Source organism: Suricata suricatta, chromosome 10 (assembly GCF_006229205.1).
Source record: "Suricata suricatta isolate VVHF042 chromosome 10, meerkat_22Aug2017_6uvM2_HiC, whole genome shotgun sequence".
Lineage (NCBI taxonomy): Eukaryota > Metazoa > Chordata > Mammalia > Carnivora > Herpestidae > Suricata > Suricata suricatta.
The window spans coordinates 83,266,316-83,281,014 of record NC_043709.1 but is presented as its reverse complement, the minus strand read 5'-3'; the positions used below and the strand labels follow the sequence as shown (position 1 = coordinate 83,281,014).

General features: G+C 34.6%; 1 protein-coding gene across 1 annotated transcript in view; it reads left to right on the top strand.

The window, feature by feature from the left end:
* ETNK1 (ethanolamine kinase 1) overlaps window positions 1–8,605 on the top strand; it is a 65,714-nt gene extending 57,109 nt beyond the window's left edge. Inside the window, exons 7-8 of the mRNA XM_029953787.1 lie at window positions 2,493–2,566; window positions 2,911–8,605. Coding sequence (XP_029809647.1) covers window positions 2,493–2,566; window positions 2,911–2,983 — 147 coding nt within the window. The 3' untranslated portion in view covers window positions 2,984–8,605. The remainder of the gene's footprint in view (window positions 1–2,492; window positions 2,567–2,910) is intronic.
* Window positions 8,606–14,699: the final 6,094 nt, after the last annotated feature.

Genomic DNA, 14,699 nt, shown 5'->3' with positions numbered 1-14,699 from the left:
AACATTTAAAAAAAAGGGGGGGCTTGTTTTGAATAACAAAACTCCTTTTACTTTTATTGTTCTGGAGCTATTTCAGAAACTTATTATAAAAGACCAAATATTATAACAAAAAGATGTTCCCATTGCTCTTATACTTTCCAAGGATTTGAGGAACTATGAGCCAGAGACAGTGGATAAAGACCAAGTATGTATTTATTCTAAATCATAATGTCACACCTGCATTTTATTATAGGTGAGGAAACAAAGGTATAGAGAGGTTAATTGCTCAAAGCCATACAGGTAGTAATTTTTGTAATTTGACTCTAGAGCTCAGCTTTTTTTTTTTTTTTAATCATTAGCCTTCATGTACGTGTGACTTTAGCTGTTTACTTTTTACCACATTGTTTATTCTTTTCTGTACCTGTATTTGATGGGAAGTTATATATTCTGCTAGTGATTCTTTGAGAAAGTTAAAAGCAAGTGCAGCAGTATTTTTTAAATAGATATTTTTACAGCATACTTTAAAGAGATCTTTAGAGCTTAAAAATTCTGTGTGTGTGTGTGTACCTATACCTATGAAGTAAGGGAGATAATTCTTTTTCAGAAATACCAAATAAAAGCTTTACTGTCTAGTTAACAGTAGGCTTACAACCTATTGGACATATATATGACCCCCCCTCCCCCCCCCCCATAATGGAGTGCCAAACCCTTGGACACTTCACTTCCCACTTCTTCCCCTTCTCTGTTTCGTAGGCTTATTTTCACAGTCTTGGCAATGAGCATGAACCAAAGAACACGGAGGGACTGAAAGTCTCTGCTTCACCTCAGGAAATGTACATTGTTCCAATTAGACTCCTTTTGGCCTTACATGGGCATAGGTGACAGGATACGGCTGTAACCACTGTAGTACGCAGCCAGTGAGGATCCAGGGAGGGACTTGCATGCTAGGAGATAATTGCTGTCAGACACCTGCCCTTGTAAGAATATTGATTAAAGCCTTGCTTCACTGTGCTCTGAGTCTCTCTGTCCCTTCTTTGATTGGGTCAGCGAACTTATTTCTCACAATACATATATATGATTCCCTCCCTTCCTCTCTTCCTTCCAGGTGTTCAAGTAGGGGGTAGAGGGGCAGAGGGAGAGAATCTTTTTTATTAAATGTTTATTTTTGAGAAAGTGTGAGCACAGTGGGGGAGGGGCAGCGGGAGGGGGAGTTAGAGGATCTGAAGTTGGCTCTCTCATGACAATATAGAGCCCAGTGCAGGGCTTGAACCATGAGATCATGACGTGAGCCGAAGTCCAACGCTTAACTGACAGAGCCACACAGGCAACCCCAGAGTGACTCTTAAGCAGGTTCCATGCTGAGTACAGGGCTCAATCCCATGACCCTGGGATCATGACCTGAGCCAAAATCAGGAATTGGAAACTCAACATACTGAACCACCTAGGTGCCCCTCCATTAATCTTTAAAACAGTCCTGTGTGGAATACAGAAGGGCTAATAGTTTCTGATCTTTTATGTGATCATTCAGATGGTAAAAATTTGTGATTTATTGAACATTGCAAAAGGAGTTAGTGACAGAACCTGGACTTGAACTCCCACAATTCACAATTCAAATTAAGAATCCTTCCTCATACACTGTATTGCTTTACCTACCAAATTGGGTTGTTTGTTTATTTTAATACCAGGAGCACAGCTGTTGAGTAATTTTTTTTTTCTTAGCTACCTTTTGTTACTGTACGGAATTTAGTTGAAATAAAACCCTTTAAGACTTCTCTAGCTATATTTCTAGTTAGACTATTTCTTGGGAAGTGAAGTTTTACTAGTTATCAGAATCTTAAAATATTTTCCTGTTTAACTGGAAATAAGTTGTAAAGCACATACATAGCAGTTATTTTATAGTCCCTACACAGTAATCTATTTTTCTCTATAAGTCTTAAGACTCATTTTTGTCTGACATAAGTAAAATCATGTTACAACATGTCAGGTTGGTTTTACAGAATTGTTGGGCCAATAAAAATGGTTTTCAGATGTTTGCCATGCCTAGAGCATTTTTCATATTTAAATATATTTTTTGCTTTTGAGATTGGGATTTTCCTTTTTGTTTATATTTTTATGTCAGAAAGCCAAAGTCCTTTGGTAATCCTATGTTTTATAGGATTATAAATATAAATCTATAAATACAAATAACTGCCTGTTAGCAGTTATAATCATTAACAATATGTAATTAACATCTATTAGTACTGATACGGAACTCTGTCTCCACAAAGCAGTTACAAGAATTGGGCTCTGTTTTTTGAAGAGATTATAAACATATCTCTTCTGGTATGGACATAAGGTAGCCAATCTAGATAACTGTACACTTCAGTATTAACTGTGTTTTGGATGTTTTATACAAAGCATCAAAGCTGTACTCTGCATGGAGTTGAAGAAAAAGAAGAACGTTAATTATTTGATAGTTGTTTTATTTTGAAATGTATTATCATAATTCTTGATTTTTCTTTCCTCCTTTTTAGGCTTCTCATTTCTTTTGGGGATTGTGGGCTTTGATTCAAGCCAAATACTCCACTATTGACTTTGATTTCCTTGGGTAAGTTTAATTATACTCTATGCATTACATTTGCCTCTACTTTTTGTTTTGGGGGGAGTGTACATGTAGAACTTATGGGGTATACTGTAGTTATTATTTTCAGTCAAATGTTTTAAAGATTTCATACATTTAATAATTGGTCTGCAAGGAAGTCTGGTATAATCTGTTAAATACTCTCAGTATTAGAAAAGTGTCCAGTAGGTGGTGCAATAAACTAAAAACATGTCCTTTGAAAATCTTAAAACTTAAAAAAAAAAAAACAGCTTAGAAAGGTGAGTGGAAAGTGATGGAAGGATTAAGTTTTACACCTTTGATTAATTCTGTTGTTATTCATTTCTCACTAGGTATGCAATTGTTCGTTTTAACCAATACTTTAAAATGAAGCCTGAAGTTACCGCATTAAAAGTGCCTGAGTAAAGAAGAGATTGGGTTATTCTTAAGTAGCGGAACAATGCTTGTGAAATCTTTTCTTAAGAAATTTTGAAAAGCCAATATTTGTTAAAATTCTGTGGTTTAATTTGGTTATCTTGCTTTACAAATAATGCCTCTATACAACCAATCTATTTTTTAAATAGACTGAATGATGTCAAGAAGTACACCTACTGCTGTCAATGTGTGGTCGATTAGAAGTTTGTTAAATCCGCAAAAAGGTATAAAGATGTCAGTTTAAACCTTTCTTTGATAATTTAATCTCTGTTATATGTGAATTATTTATTATAAATTTAACATAATTCTGTGACTCTTTCATCTGTTAGTTGAGTGTAAGCAATGAAAATATTCCAGAGAAAAATTTTTGTTTTAAGTTTTACTTTAATAATATTAATTTTAGCAAACATTCGAAGTGTTTAGTGTAACCTTTTTATCTTGATACACTGTAAGAAATATGAATCATTCACTCTTGAAATGCCAGATACTGGTATAGATAATTTAGGGTGTTAATAGAAAAATTCCTGTGTATGAGGGTAAACTACATTTACTATCTAGGCTTAGTGGTACATCTTTTTAATTGAATATTGGATAGTGTTTTTTGGGAGGGGGCGCAGAATGTATCTTAAAATTAAATTCTCCTTTCCTTACATAGTCTGGCAGTATATGTATTAATATTTGCCATATAATCCTGGAATAGGTATGATTTTATATTACCAAAATCTGCATTAATTAATGTTTTCACATACTACATGTGCTCATTTAAGTTGCTAGTTTATTTTTAAAATTTGATTGTATCATACTGTTTTGTTACCAAAAATTTTGTTTTACTTAATGAAATATTCTGTGTTTTCTCTTTGTTTAGCTAGTAGAACAAATAATAATTTTTGAAACAAAGGTAGAATGGTTATCATACTTGGGAACAAGAAAATGTCATTTAGATATTCATTCCTTACAATTTCACTTCATGTTTTAGTTTGGCTCCATGTCTTTAGAATGATATGATTACATGATATATGTAGGTTCAGAGAAATTAATTGAAGCAGTTAAAAGAAATAAGGAACATTTGGGACATTGATCTACACTTAAAATCTGATATAACAAAATGTGAATTAAGCAGAAATACACATGGTAGGAGGGCTTCTCTTGTCTTAGTTTCTCTTGATTTTGTTTGTGTATTTTTATTTTGTTTGGGAGTGAGAGGGTGATAATTATTATACAGAAGGAAGTTAGATCTTTGCGATAAGTAGGCTTCACGTTTTGAAGACTGCCCCTGTGTGGGGATGAGCAGCCATGGTTAACTTAGAACATTAGTCTGACAAGCTTTGCACTTTGGTCACATAAGTGCCCATGTACAAAGTTGGCCTAATGAATCTGCATATTCAAAATATGCAACTACAAATATATCCTCTAAGAAATCTTCTGGGGAGTTTGATGTATTATTCCAAATGACTTATATTCTCAGATAAGTGCTTTAAAATACTTGGATTATCTCAAGATGTTTAAAGCTAATAAAGTAAGCAGAAACACTTAAGGCCATTTTAAATGGTGAAATCTAGTTACATAAATAGAACCTTAAAATCTGCTTGTGTCTGTAACAGTGTTAGACTAAGATTTGTTTTCTACCTCCCCAGTGTTACATAAATGTTCACTTCTGTTTTTATAAACCATATTACTAAAGGATCAATAGAATTTTACCTAATTGACTAAATGAATGGAACCAATTAAACAGTAGCTTTTTACATAATGTTAGAGTGAATTGAAAAATTGTTTTTGGTGTAATTTTCATCTGTGGTTGGAACATTTTCTTAGGACAGTATGTAATACCCTTGATTTTTTGCTCTCGGACTTAAAGTGCAACAGTATATAACTTGGAGAACTATGTGTGTATGAGAGGAAACAAGACCAGTTTTCTACTTTATTCCATATTCTTCAAACTATTTGGAATAGGGATTCACTGAGCCTTTTCTGATAGACTGCATAGCTGCTAGCTGTGACACTCTTGTGGTTCAGAGAGATTCATAGAGAAGTGAATGTAAAGGGGAATAAAGGCTCTCCCTTTAGCCCTAGGAGTGTGCAGTGGAAGTTGAAACAAAATAAGATATTTAAAATATTTCCCCCACTTCTATGGCTAGATTTTGGGAGTTGTGATCCTCCCACTTCCTGTACAGGTTTTTGGTATCATTCTGCAGACTAATAATAGGGTTCAAAATTGCTTCCCTTTTTATTGACCATTTAAGGGAATCTAAAGGAAAACGTCCCTCTAAAATTTGTCCTGTGGCTTGCTGAGATGTCTGTTCCGTTGCCTTTTTATGTGAAGCTAAGGAACTTGAATGCCTTACTTAATAACTCAGCTGGTAGTAAGTTCATTTTGTACATATGAAAATGATTGTTAGAGAAGTGGCATTCATGTGTACTCACTGTTAGTCAGTAGACCATAGTGGCCTGGATGCTTTAACAAGCAAAATTCCACATTTTCCCCTTTTGTTCCTTCTATACTTGTATGATCTTAACTGACCAGTAACATTTGATATTTTTCCCTCCTGACCCCATGCTACCACTTGATTTTCTGGAAATCGAAGAGATGTGGTAGTAAATCATACTGTTCACATGGTCGTTTGAGATCAACATGAGCACAAAACTCAACTAGGTCTGCCTGGAATGTATATAAAACAGTGTAAATAAAAATTTGTAAATTAGTGTGAATTGTATCTTGCATATGAGATTGTGTACTGTTTTGCATTCTCCCTTTTGTAGATTTTTTTTTTTTTTTTTGGTAAGGAAATGATTCAGCTCTTTGATTTCAGACTGGAAATAGCCAAAAGTTCTGGCTGCACAGCGGGATAACAAGAGGAACTGGAAATAGGGTTTATCAGGTTTTGTCAGTGTCATTACTTATTTATTTAGCCTCTTAGTGCCTAATACGACTTTTCTTCATTTTTTAGTTGGCCATTAGTTTTTGTGTGAGGTTAGATTGCTAATTAAGCAAATTAATACACTGCTAGAACACCTTTCTTGAGACATGATTCTAAGCTAAAGCAGATTAAAAATATAATGTGATGATTGCAGACTGAAGTATTATCCTTTCCTGTTTTCAGGGTTAACTTTTTTCTACCAAAACAAACCAACCTTAAGAGTTTACATATCTGTATAAATCTAAATCCCGTATATATGAGATCTGATAAATAATAGCCTTTAGCTCAACTTCAGCATGTCTTAGTTGGCTTCTATAAATAAAAAGTTGTTCATTATGGGATTATAAAAGAAAAGATCTAAGTAATAAGTTTTTTAATGACTGCTATTTTAATTTTTGCTGAACTAAAAATATTTATTTCAACTTCATAAAGGAAGTTCAAGGAAAAAAGTTCCCCCAAGCACTCTCAGTCAAAAAACCTTCACTTTAAAAATTAGATGGGTTTTTCTTTTTAATATTACACAAAGCTTTCTATACCATTTTTAAATTCTTTCAAATACAAATGAAAATACTGTGAGTTTGGTTTTCTGCTTCATATTGCTCTTAGTAAGCATTTTATATGCATTCCAAAGTGATACAGACTTAAGCTTCTAATATTAATCTGTCATCAGTTGGTAGACAAAGTTAACCAATGCTTTAAGCGCGGAGGAGGGTTCTGTTACTGGGAGCATCGTGCACTATCTTCCTCATAAAGCAAATGTAAGTAGTTATTATGCACAAAAGAAATGAATTACAAGTATGTGGTAAAACAGCTTTTTCTTTATTTCAGAATTGATATTCTCTGATTTTACTTCTTTAGTTCATTTGATTTTAGAATGGCCTTTAACTGGAAACTAACATATTAAGGTAATCTGTTTTGCTTTTGTTTTCTTTTCCTTTTTTCCCCCCAAAGACATTAGTTATATTGAGCCACCTTTTTTTCTCAGTTACATATCACTTGTATGATTACAGTGTTATGTCTTGGTTTTGAGGTCTTTGGATAGAAAAGCAGATCAGTTATTTTAAATGATTTTTTTCTCCCCATCTTTGTAGCTTAGTCTGTAAATGTGTTGATATAAAGCAAAATGCTTGGGTTTGCATTACTTGAATACTTGAAAACTGAAATTAATAAGATATCTTACATAATGAATTAGATTTTTCCAATTTTTACATTAACAACATTTATTTTTAGATCATAATTTGAAATGGATAGAAGATTTCAACTATTTGAATGGATGAAAATGACAGTGCTTATACAAAAATACCCCTTTGTGTTTCAACCATCTCAAATTCAACTTCTTATATCTCTGTCCTAAAATCTGCCTTTCCCCCCCATACCTATGCACTTACTATACTATAGATATTATCAGATAGCAGGCTAAAATATTATCTTTGTTCATTATGAATCTTTCAGCTTTTCTAGTTATGAAAAATTGATCTGTAAAATACTCTTAGTCCCTAAAGATAGGCATATTTTTGTTTACATTTTACCCATTAATGGTATAAATACCATCTATCATTTTAACAAAAAACAGTATGTTTATAAAAATTGAAAACATTACATATGTTAATTGAGTTAGTGAAGGGTAAGAAAAAGCTGGCTGATTTGAATTGTTTCATTCGTTAAATTTCAAAACTCTTAATAAAACAACATTTAGGGATAGGTTGAGACCCGTTGATCTCCATGTAAACCAGCCCTTATGACCTGGAGAAAACCCCAGAAATGCAGTGGAGGAGGTGAGAGTATTTACTTGCCATGGTTGTGGTGTGCTGCTACTTTCTAGTTAGTGACACACTGAGATTTTTATTGTCCAATAACCAACCTGACGAAGTTTCCTGTTAGTTATATGTACTAGAGTAACTCAATTGGTGGAATCTACTAAGAGGAAACTTAAACTGTACTGTATTTAGGAACCTTTTTAAAGCTGGGTGAACTTTCCATGATATGAAGTATTTGAATTTTAAAATATACTGTTCTCATAAGAAATAAGACATGGCATTATTCCATGTTCTTAGGTGATAATTTCCTTAAGTTTCAGAAGAAAAAACAAAATGAATGATTATTACTGCGTTAGCTGTATGTTGAATTGGGCAATTGTGGCATAAACCTTAAATTTGTGTTTTTCAAATGTGAACCATAGTAGTATAATGCTGCTTTGTATATACTGTAAGTGCTACAAATAGTCTCAGCACTGAAAATGTATTGATACCTCTCAAATGAATGCAAATTTTGATGTAGGTGTTTTGATGTGCCTCAGAAAGTATCTGAGTGTCTGAGAACTTGTCAGTCTGTTTGGTAATGGAGATACTTCCTGGTTTGGGTTGCGTATTTTCATGTTTAAAATTTAATTTTTACATTTTTACTACTGTTAATTTAAGTGTAAATTTTATTCTGTGGATAAAAATGGGGTTGCCAGTGAGGACAATTAAAAAAGCCTCATTCATGTAACTGCTTACGTAAAAAATACATTTTTGCTGTATGTTCATAAACTTTTAATGAAGTTGTTTGTTTTCTGTTCGAATATAAGTGATGTCTAGGCTTTAGTTCTGTTTAATAAGGCCTTTTACCATTGATTAAATGAAGGAATGTATCTTTTTGAAGAGATTTATATTCTGTAAATAAAAATTGGTTGTAACAATAAAGTTGGGTTCTAACTGCAGTGTGCCATAAATCTTGTCGTTCTTTCAACTTATTTTGGTGGATTTTTTTTGGGGGGGGATTAGAAAACAAGACTTTTCAAAGTTAATGTATAACTATATTATTTGAAGTGATTGTTTAAATTTCTAATTTTCTGGTTTATGGTATTGAAAAGGTTATTAAAAAATGTTTTAATATTTACTTTTGAGAGAAGGAAACAGCGGGGGAGGGTCAGAGAGAGAGAAAGACACAGACTCTGAAGCAGGCTCCAGGCCCTGAGCTGTCAGCACAGAGACTGACCTAGGGCTCAAACCCACAGACTGCGAGACCATGACCTGAGCCAAAGTCAGATGCTTAACTAACTGAGCCACCCAGACGTCACTAACCAGTTTTGAAAAAAGTTTGCTTTCAGAAATTTTGTTTAGTGTGGAATACTGTGTAACTCAATGAACAGATTCTATTTACTTAGTTTAAAAATTCATTATCCTAACCACTGCGCTTCGTATCTTCACTGTGATGAGGGCTGAAAACAGATAAAGACACTGTCTGGGACATAGCATCTTACAGTCGAAGCAGGGACTGTCCAGTCAACCACTGTTCCTTAAGCTTTAATTATCAGGTGGATGTGGTAGATGGTGGGGATACAAAGATACCTCCACCATCAGATAATCATGAAGATCAGTTCTCCAGAGCAAAAATAGTGAGCTGTGTGTGTCTGGGTGTGTCTGGGTGTTATAAAATGTTCCGATTTGGGTTTATCTGGTTTTCTGATGATTAGAATGAGGTTACGTACCGCCAGCCAAATAACTACAAAAGTGATGTATCCTTATTAGGATATCACATTTGAAGACTTCATTGTTGATGTTGATTTTGATCACTTGGTCAAACTGTTGTTCTGTATCTTCACTGTGTTGTGTTATTTTTCCCTAATGGGGAAATAAGAAATCTATGGAGAGAAACACTAAGAAGATTAAGTATTTTGCTTGTCAAACATCTCATTTCCCTCCCCTGACTTAGCAACACTTGATAATTGTCTAAACCAGTCTTTATTATCATGGCTGCAAAATAGTCATTTTTTATTTTTGCTGCATGGTACATATGTATCAGAAAACACTATGTATATAAGTGTGTGTGTGTGTGTGTGTATCATCTGGCATACATGTGACTATTTTAACTGTGGACTCTGAGGTTGCTATATATATGTGTATATTTTTTTTATTATGTTTATTCATTTTTGAGAGAGAGGGGCAGAGAGAGAGGGACCCAGAATCTGAAACAGGCTTCAGGCTCTGAGCTATCATGCAGGGCTTGAACTCATGAATGGCAAGATCATGACCAGAGCCACCCAGGAGCCCCTTGGGTTGCCCTTTTTTTTTTAGTTTATAGTCTATTACTATAATTTTTTACATTGATGTTAAAAAGGGAGCCCCATTAGATCTGGCTTCTTTTGGTGTATCAGCAGTTTTTTTAGTATTCCTTACTTTATAGTAAAATATGATGTTCTAGACTCATTTTGGAACCTTTGAGGATCTTACAATCAGCCATTTTTGTTGTTTTTTAAGGAGAATGATACTTAGTAATTTAAATCTGAGAACTAGGTATACTCATTAATTCTGGGAGAAGACATTCTAGGCCTTTTTTAGCTGGCAGAGCAAGGGAACAGACACCCATCTATATGTAAATGTATATTTTAGAAATTGTTGAGGACATACTGACACTTCCAGTTTTTTTCAAAAATTTTACTTATTTTGAGAGAGTGCAAGTTGGGGAGGGGCAGAGAGAGAGGAAGAGAGAATCCCAAGCAGGCTCCACATTGTCAGCACAGAGCCCAATGTGGGGCTCGAACTTACAAACCATGAGGTCATGTCCTGAGCCAAAGTCGGACACTTAACCAACTGAGCCATCCAGGTGCCCCTGACACTTCTATTTTTTAATTTATCTTCCCAGAGTTCTCCTTTGCCTCTCCCATTTTATATTTGTTTTTCCCTTTCCTTTATTCTAATAAAGATAGGTATTTTTCTTAAGAATACCATAGAATTAATGCACCCTTTTCATTATATTACATGAGGTATAAAATGTTGATATACGTATTATGAGTGAATAACCTTAGTCATTTCATTAAAGTGACAGTCAAGTTTCTCCCCATTTTCTGCTTTTAATTACTTGTGGGAGGAGATACTTTGAAACTGAGTTTTGTGCTATTTTTGCATCAATTGGCAGTTTTTGCCTGCAGCAGTTAATTGTGATGTTTGATGTTGATTTTCTATTTCTCTTCTACTTTCTTTCAATTTTAATTCTGAAATTGGAATTTTACTAAGGAAGAGCTATACTTGCCTTAAGTTAACTTATTTATTTATATCAGAACACAAGGATATTTCTTTTTTGTTTTGGTTTTAGAATTTAAAATGTCTTTTTTTTTTTTTAAATTTATGTCCAAGTTAGTTAGCATATAGTGCAACAATGATTTTAAGAGTAGATTCTTTAATGCCCCTTACCCATTTAGCCCAATCCCTTCCACAACCCCTCCAGTAACCCTCTGTTTCTTATTTAAGAGTCTCTTATGTTTTTGTCTCCCTGTTTTTATATTATTTTTGCTTCCTTTATAGTCATCTGTTTTGAACCTTAAAGTCCTCATATGAGTGAAGTCATATGATATTTGTCTATCTCTGACTAATTTCACTTAGCATGATACCCTCTAGTTCCATCCACATATTTGCAAATGGCAAGATTTCACTTTGTGATTGCTGAGTAATACTCCAGTGTGTGTGTGTATACACACCACATCTTTATCCATTCCTCCATCGACGGACATTTGGGCTCTTTCTATACTTTGGCTATTCTTGATAGTGCTGCTATAAACATTGGGGTGCATGTGTCCCTTTGAAGCAGCATACTTGCAAAGGATATTTAATTCTATAGGCTGTAAATCCGTTACAATCATTTTGTTGTTCAGTTTGTTCATTTGTTAATTAAAAACTCCATTAAGTTGGTTTCTGTATCCTTTCTGTATGCTCCTCTTCCTCCTTGAGCACTTTTTTCCTGGCAAAATAAGGCTTTCCAGGCGAGGCTTGTACCTTCCCTGATCCAGCCCTCAATTCAGTTATTTCTTCAAGGAGTCCTGACTATTTTTTTTAACTTTTTTTTGACAATGGGATTTAGAAACTAAGCTCTGGGTACCAGGTGTGCTCATTGTTACTGTGTTATTGCTTCTGTATTCTGTCAGTTGACAGAATCAGGAAATTTTATATAGATATATATAGGTCTCATATATATATATATATATATATATATATTTTCCTACAATAACATTTATATTTCTTTATCCATCTGCTTTCATGACTTTATTTTGAAATGATTTAAGACTTAACAGAAAAGTTGGGGCACCTGGGTGGCTCAGTTGGTTAAGCATCCGACTTCGGCTCATGTCATGATCTCATAGTTCGTGGGTTCGAGCCCCGCGTTGGGCTCTGTGCTGACAGCTCAGAGCCTGGAGCCTGCTTCAGATTCTGTGTCTCCCTCTCTCTCTGACCCTCCCCTGCTTGCACTGTCTCTCTCTCTCTCAAAAATAAATAAAAAACATTAAAAAAAAAGAAGTCACAATGATAATTCAGTGCACTGCCATATATCCTTTTTCAAAGTCCCTCAATATTTCACTTCCTTTTCTTTATCATTTTCTCTTTATATTAGTTTTTGTGAATTATTTGGGAGCAGTTTACTCTCATAAATCTCATTTACCCCTCAATACTTGTTTTTCCTAAGAACACTGTCTTACCACCATTTTTTGTGTATATAGTGTATTATTTTTTTGTTTTCAAGATTTTTTCTTTTTAGTTGGTTTTCAGCAGTTTGATTATGATGTATATAAATGTGCATCCTTTGTATCCTGCTTCGGTTTTGAATTTTTTGAATCTGTAAATGTATCTTTTACTAAATTTGGGGGATGTTTCTGCCATTTCTTTGAGTACACATTCTGACCCATTTCCTTTATGCTGTGAGTCTCCAAAGACTATGATATTGTTTGAAACGCCAATCATTCTCAGTCTAGTTTCTTTTTTTCAGATCGGAATATTTGTATTGGTCAGTCTTCATATTTCACTGACATTTTCCCCCATCTCATTTCCAAACTATTGTTCTGCCCTTGCAGTGACTTTTTTTTTTCATTTTGGGTATTATTATTTTCAGTTCTAGAATCTCTTTGGTTATTTTAGAGTTTAGTAAGCTTTAAAATTTGTGTCCACTAATTTCAACAACGGCGTCATCACAGGACCATCAGTTGATTAGGTTTCTTTTGAGTATGGTGTATGTTTTCTTTGTAAGTCTAGTAGTTGTTATTTGTGTCCTGGACATTGTGATTGATATGTTGTAGAGACTCTTGATTCTATTATCTGAAAAGTATTGATTTGGTTTGTTGTAGCAGGCAATATAACTTGGCTGTACTCAAACCTCAAACTCTTCTTTCCTCTTTGGTAAGCGCCAGCTAAAATTTTCAATTCTTTTCGCTTACCTTGGCTGCTCGGAGTATCCCCCCCACATGCATAGATCAGAGGTCTGGTCAGAGACTCGGGCAAGTACAGGTTTTAGGGCCATCTCTCTCTGGGTCTTCTTGGAATTTCTTTTCATACTTCCAGCTGCTGAGGTTGCATTGAACTCTGTCCTTCTGTTCTTCAAGTAAAAGTTGCAGGAGTTCTCAGTTTTAGCAACCCCACAAATCTCTGACTCGTGGCTTGCCCTCAGGCCTAATGTTAGTAAAATTTTACTCAGTGTCATTCCCTTTTTCTAAGTGCAAATTCTGTTCTATTTTCTTTTTGCTATGGGTTGCTATTTGCTAGTGCTTTCAGATAGCTTTTATATTATATCCCAAGATTATGGTTATTCTAGAAGAACCCTGGTCCAGTAGGAGTCATTCCTCCTTCAGTCAGTGTACAACCTTTAAAAAAAATATTATTTTAGAGAGCACACGCAAGGGAGGGGCAGAGAGAGATGGAGACAGAAGATCTAAAGTGGACTCTGCACTGATAGCAGAGAGCCCAATGTGGGGCTTGAGCTGACAGACCGTGAGATCATGACCTGAACCAAACTTAACTTTCTTAACTGACTTACTGCTGCTTAACTTACTGAGCCACCCGGGCACACCTCAATGGAGAACCTATTTATCTTAGTTTTTTTAGTTGGGAATATAATTGATCCTTTAAATTGACATGGGTGTAAAATGTTCTGAAATTTTTTCTGCATACTGTCTTTAACCAAATACTATATATTCTAACTTGCAGTGTTTTAATTATTATTTTCCAGGAATTTTGTAATTTGTTCCTTTTCACCCAAGAGTTGTTTAATCGAAAGTTTTCATTTCTAGGTAGAAGGACATTTTTGATTTTTAGTTTTGTTCTTAATATCTTGATTTATTCCAGGGGTTTGTAATATTTCTACTTTATGGAAATTTTTGTTGTTTTGACTTCGTATATGATCCACTTTTGGGAATGTTCCATGGGCATTCTTTTTTTTTAGATTTATTTTTTATTTTTAACTTATTTTTATTTATTTTTTAATGTTTGTTTATTTTTGAGAGACAGAGAGCAGGCAACGAGAGAAAGAGACACAGAATTTCAGCAGGCTCCAGGCTCTGAGCTGTCAGCACAGGGCCTGATGCGGGGCTCCACCACGAGATCATGACCTGAGCAGAAATTGGCTGCTTAACCAACTCAGCTGAGCCACCCAGGCGCCCCCATGCATTCTTGAGAAGAACAGTATTCTCTGTTGTCAGGGTGTGGTGTTACATATACACACACACAGTCTGTCAATATTCATGGATTTTGTATTTATATATTTGCTTATTTTATGAAATTTATTTGTAGCCCCAAAGTCATTTTCTTGGGGCTCTTTTGTGGTCACTTGCAGACATGTACATGTGCAGAGTGACAAAAAATTTGAGTGCCTGACATACACATTCCCAGCTGACATTGAACAAGCTGACACTGCCTTCTTTCAGCTTTCATAAACTATTTATTGACATAAACAAGTATCCTTTTCACCAGATATTTAGTGCCACATATTCCACTTTTTGTGCTTTTTGTTGGCATTTTCATTGTTTAAAATGGCCCTCAAACATAGTGCTGAAG